Source organism: Lucilia sericata, unplaced genomic scaffold (assembly GCF_015586225.1).
Source record: "Lucilia sericata isolate MDLA Ls3-8-SP2 unplaced genomic scaffold, ASM1558622v1 Contig000480F_arrow, whole genome shotgun sequence".
NCBI lineage: Eukaryota > Metazoa > Arthropoda > Insecta > Diptera > Calliphoridae > Lucilia > Lucilia sericata.
In genome coordinates this window covers 275,223-281,662 of record NW_023994495.1, presented here as the reverse complement: position 1 = coordinate 281,662, position 6,440 = coordinate 275,223, and the positions used below count along the sequence as shown (strand labels likewise).

Sequence of the window (6,440 nt, the reverse complement as noted above, 5' to 3'; positions counted from 1 at the left end):
TGATAATTTTTAAAATTCTTAATATATATTATTTTAAAAATTATTTTTTTACATTACTTCTTTAAGTGTATTTGCTTGACAGAAAACGAATACTTTTTGTTTACAACTCTGTCAAAATATACAAATACTAAACTTATTTACAACGCTGATTAAAAAATTGACACTTAACGAATAACGGAATTAAAAGAATAAAATTTTCCTTTAATTCTTTTAAAAAATTCTTAAAACGTTGAAATGTACCTTGGCGAAAACGTGTTTAAGAGTGATTTTATCAATTTAAATAAATATGTAAGTTTAAAACATACAGAGTGATAAGAAACAGGATTTAGCACAACCAGCAGACAGTTAATGACAAAATTGTAAATTTCATGCATTTGTTTCGATTTTTTAAAATACCATCGCAATATAATTTGAAATTTTTTTTAAGGTTATATGGGAGTAGAATTAATAATGGACCGACCCCCTCAAAATTTAATAGGAATTTTTGTTCTTATAAAAATTATGTATGTATGTACTTTAAATTGTTTTTCTGAAGTGACCTTATACGGGACTTATTTTGTGGGAGTTTGTGTTATCGTTATATTGTCCATTTCCAATGCCAAATAAATCATATCAATAGAGGTTATACGCGGCTCTATAGTTCCCCCCGTGTGAGTTTTTAAATGTGCTATTAACATTATAATATAAAAAATGACAAAATCCATATAGCCCCATATTTTTCGACGGTGGATACAGCTGGTCTAATCTTGACTTGTCACTTTTTGTATTTTTTAAAATGCAGCAATTTCAAATTATAAATTTAATTATCCATAGGAATCGGGAAAAGAAGAAAACTCAAAAGAAAACTAGTAACACATTAGACAGGTACGTACAAACAATCCTTTTTATTAGAATTTATTTAATTTTTCATATTTACTAGGTTTTTCGCAAGCAAAAGCCAACATGACAATTCTGAAAACGACACTAGTGTTGTTCCAAGATTACTCAAAGAAACAACACGAAGCCCAAATCTCTTAACTATCGATGACAGTGATACCAGTAGCAATGAGTCAACACGTTCTTCCCAGATGTCTAATTCTAATAACACATTGGAAGTCACAGACGATGATATAAATAATAATCAGGAAAGTCAAACAATGAAAGGGTAAGTTTTACTTAAATTAAAGAACAGTGGCGCTTTTTGAATAAATTTTAAATATATTGTAACTCATTTGTATAAGTTATTTCAATATTCCTTTTAATATGAATTTATTAAATTTAAAGTTTTTGGTTTTATTCTGTGTAAAATTTGAATAAACTTCTTGTCTAGAAATGTAATGGGACCATCCAGAGGTCCTCAAACTACACAGAGGGAAAAAGAAATATACACGCTTGGTACCAAATTGGCACCAAAGAGTTTGTAATTTTTCAATAACAACCGTTGTCAAAGTATATACATACGTACGACAACACTATGTCGCAACGTTGTCAACATTGCAACAATTCGTTGTCGAAATCTAAATTTTTTACACATACGTTGTCTAAATTTTAACAAACGTGGTAAGTTCACTATTGCAAACAATCCGTTTATAACGAATTTATATATAATTTTTAATATACCTATGATCTTATTCATAGGTATATTTTTCTTAATATCTTTTTATGATTTATTGTTTTTTTTTCAAGAAATTAAAAAATATATTTATTTTAATACTAATATAATATTCATTTAAATTACATCGGTCCATGAAAAACATACTAAAGTAAAAGCTACAGGCGATTGAAATTAAGAAATTAAAAAATTAGATTTTTTAATAAAAAAAGTACATACTTTTAAATTTTAAATTATTTTATTTTCTCACTTTTTACTGCAATTAGTAATGAAAAAACAATATTCTTTAAGTTATAACTTTAAGAAATCATAAGATTTATAGTTTCAAACCGAATTTTATTTTAAAGATATGAGTGTTTCCTTTGAAACAAAGGACAACAACTTAAAATTCTTTGACAAATCGTCCGTATATTATTGTTTTGGTCAAACAATTATAATTTTTCTCTGGCTCTACGTTGGCCATGAGACAGTAAGTAAATTTGTTATTACTTTTGTAAAAATGAAGAACATTAGAGTGTTTTCTAAAACATATCTATATATGTACATATGTATATAAAATTCTTACGTTACTGACTGACTGATTCATCTTCGCACAGCCTAAACGGTTGAAGCTAAGGAACTGAAATTTGGACAGGTGACCGCCAAATAGATCCACTAAGACGATTTTGGGAAATTCGAATGATTAGGGGGTAAAAACGGGTAAATTCGTTAACCTTATATCGCCTAAACTAGAAAAGATACAAAAGCAGTTTAAAAAATAAGCGGACAGCTGTCTGTTACTTTTTCTAATTCGGCCCCTTTAGAGAAAAAAACTATATTTTGGTACTTTTTTTGCACCACATGTATCTTTTAAACAAGTGAACATTCAAAAAATATTTTTGACTCCTTCATAACTTAACGAATAAATAAAAATATGAATTCAGTACTGTTAGGATATTCGGACGTTTAAGGGGTGAAAATTGTATCTATTTTTAGTACTTTTAAACATTGTATTTGGTTAATTAACTTATAAATATGAATACATTATAATGGGCTCCCACTACGATGTTGCAACTTTTTGGAATAGAATTATTATTTCATTAATGGGGAGGAAAAAAGTATAAAAAGGGGAAATTTGATTTTATTCAAATACAATAAGTCAATTTAGATAAAAGTTTTAGATTAAGAAACACTAAATATGCTAATGGGGTTATTTGGAACCCCGGTACCAAGTGATATTTTTTGGTACTTTTTCATTCTCCAACTGGTACTTTTTGAGTTTTCTATGATATTGAAATCGAAATATGAAATTAATATTAAAGGGACTTTTCTTTAAAATTAAACCTAGAAACATAAAATTAAGCATGTAGAGCCCGGTGTAAATGGGACATATAAAAGGGAATATTTTGGTACTTTATCGTACTTCCACTGGTACTTTTTGAGTTTTATATAAATTGAATTTGAATTTTTTATAATATTGAACACATAAACATGAAATTATGCATGTATAACCCGGATTAAGTGAGAACCTATAAAAGGGGACTTTTTGGTACTTTTTCGTTCTTCGAAAGGTACTTTTTAAATTTTCTATAATATTGAACCTAGAAACATGAAATTAATCATGTAGAGACTGTAATATATGAAAACCAATAAACGGGACTTTTTGGTATTTTTCCGTTCTTTAACTGTTACTTTTGGAGTACCCTATAATATTAAACCTAGAAACTTGAAATTAATCACATAGAACCTGGAGTAAATGAGAACATATAAAAGGGGACCTTATGGTAATTTTTCTTTTTTTAACTGGTACTTTTTGAGTTTTCTATGATAATGAACATAGAAACATAAAACTATCAGGAACTTGAGTAAATGACAATTTATAATGGAGTATTTTCTGGTACTTTTTCGTTTTTAACTGGTTCTTTTTTAATTTTTTTTCTAACATAGAACTTAGGAACATGAGGTCTTTTCGTACTTCAACTGGTACTTTTTAAGTTTTGTAAAATATTGAATATATAAATATAGAATTAAACACGCAGTATCCTGATTGAACGAAAATTTAAAAAGGAGACTTTCTGGAACCTCTTTTTACTAATACTTTTCGAATTTTCTATAATATTGAACCTAAAAACATAAAATTGAATTGTATAAAAATCTGTATGCGAGGAATTTCTGGTTGAAAATTAAACATCACCCTGATTTAATGAAAATCTATAAAAAGGCACTGTTTTGTACTTTTTCGTTCTTCAACTTTTTTTTTAAATTGTCTGTAATATTGAGACTAGATTCATGAAATCAAACTTATAGGGTCCTTATTGAAAGGGGACTTTCATAGATTTTCAATATTGAAACTAGAAACAAGTATGAAAATCTATAAAAGGGTACTTTTGATATTGAAGTTATATGTATATACATGCATTTACATATATATATATATATATATATATATATATATATATATATATATATATATATATATATATATATATATATATATATATATATATATATATATATATATATATATATATATATCTATATATATACTATATATATATATATATATTGGTACATTGGTTCAAATCATCAATTTTCTGAGCGAAATTTATTACGACAAAATAATTAAACACTTTAAAGCCTAAAATAGAGCAAAGCCATAAATAGGTATATAGAACAAATTTAAGCCAAAATTAACCCTTTGGTAGCCACTAACACATTGACCACAATTAAGAGGACTTATATAACACAACTTTTTTCATTTTGGAAGGACTTGTCGGATTCGCGGAAGTTTTTTGGAACTAATTTCCAGTGTAAGATTCTTTGCTTCCGAACTACGGTTGCTACTGTCCGGACTAATAATTCAGTTTTAATCAGAGACAGTAATTGTTATTATTTTTATTTAAAAAAATCTAATTTAAAAATTATATTTGATTTGTATTTCATTTCTCAGAAAAAACAAATTGCTGAAATGAAAATTAGTTATAAAACTCATTATGAGATATTTAGGTTTAAAACACATTAAAAATTATCGTTTCTGAACAGAGATTAACAGTAAATTGGTAAGAATTTCTTAACCACTGATATCGTCAACCGAATTTGTTGACATTTTGCAGAAATTAGATTCCAAAATTCGAAGTTATGTTAGAAACATTTTTTATGCTCTTAAAATAATCTCTAAATTATGAAAATTAAATAAAATTTTCGAAAATTCAAACTTAAGTTCGAAAAAATCTTAAAGCTGTTAAAACTAGGGTTATTTCAAATATTGTCTTTATTGGAGTAAAGGGATAATTTTTCCAACCATGAACAAGAATATATATGAACTACTGACACCTCTAAGTGCTTTCCATTTGACAGTTATTAAGAATTATTTACACACTTTCCAGAATTGCCGTTTAAAAATAATGATTAAATATAGACAAAATTTTCTTTTAAATATTTGTTTAGCATTTCGGAAAAATCAATTACGAATTTGAATTTGGTGTACTGTTAATATAATTACATCAAAAAAAATTATATTCCCAGTTCCAAAATTTGAATTTCGCACAGGAAAACTGGTAGTTTGAACTATAGTGCATTTACGATGAGGGCAGCGAAGCACACTGGGTATAGCAGCTAATCATTTCATAAAAAGCGATGAAAAATTTAATGAGTTATATTAAGTATGTAGCATAACTCAACTAATACTCAATGTATTAGTAAAAAATCTATTTTCATTAATACTATTGAACAGCTATGAAAATATAGATTTTGAATTATGGATTTCTCATAAAGGTATTGACCAAATTTTACATTATTCTTTCAACAATATAAAAAATTTCACAAATTAATATTTTATTGTGAATAAGGCGTTCTGAATATTATAATTTATTTTTAATTGTCGCACTGTACATAGGGAAATACATATCTAGAATTGTTCATAAATATTTTATAATTTATTTATAGAAAAAGTATGTATGTACAGAAGGTGAGGTCAGTATGGTTGCAGAACCCGAACTTGCAATGAAAATAACAAAAACTTCGTAACATGCAAATTCTGTTCCTGTGAACTACAGGCAAAAGTGTCTGTTTTAAAAACACATTCCAACACTAAAAAACATAAAAAATATGCTGAATCCTTCGGAACTTCCCAAAAAAAGATTAGTTTTAACGCTGAAAACAGCAAAGAAGCGAAATTAGCACGACTGTGGGAGAGTAGAATTTCTTTGTACGTTGCATCTCATACATCTATAAATTCCGTCACACATCTTACTGAATGCGAAAAAGAAGTATATAAAAATCAACCAGTTTCATCAGAGTTGAAATTGGCGAAGACAAAATGTACGGCTATTATTCGTAACATTTGGGGTCCACATTTCAAGAAATTGTTAAAATCTGATATCGAAAATTGTCCATTCAGTTTAATTATAGATGAAGCTACTGATATAAGTAATGTTAAGTATTTGGGAATTATAATAAAATATTTTAGCATTCAACGGAAACAAATAATTACAACGTTTTTGGCTCTTGAAGAGTGCGAAGACTCAACGGAAAATGGTTTGCTAAAAACGATAAAACATGTTTTAAAAGAATTTAATTTAAGTATAGATAATATGTCCGGAATTGGTACTGATAACGCCGCCGTGATGTTGGGATCGAAAAATGGATTATATAATAAATTGAAAGAACTTAAAAGAAGTAAACATTTAACGTTAATACCTTGTGCTTGCCATTCCTTACAACTAGCGGTTACTGAAGCTGTGTCTAAAAATTTTCCACCTGATATAGAGTATATTTGCAACAAAACGCATAATTGGTTTTCCAAATCGCATAAAAGAACTATAATGTACAAGAATATTTATGGTGCAATAAATGATGGAGCAATACCTTT

At 27.3% G+C, this 6,440-nt stretch overlaps 1 protein-coding gene across 1 annotated transcript; it reads left to right on the top strand.

Annotated features, from left to right (window-relative positions):
- The first annotated feature begins 238 nt into the window (after positions 1-238).
- On the top strand, positions 239-6,008 carry LOC119605385. Its single transcript, XM_037958452.1, has 4 exons — positions 239-288; positions 814-864; positions 920-1,144; positions 5,516-6,008. Coding segments are annotated over exons 1-4 (339 nt in total). The 5' UTR covers positions 239-286; the 3' UTR covers positions 5,577-6,008.
- Positions 6,009-6,440: the final 432 nt, after the last annotated feature.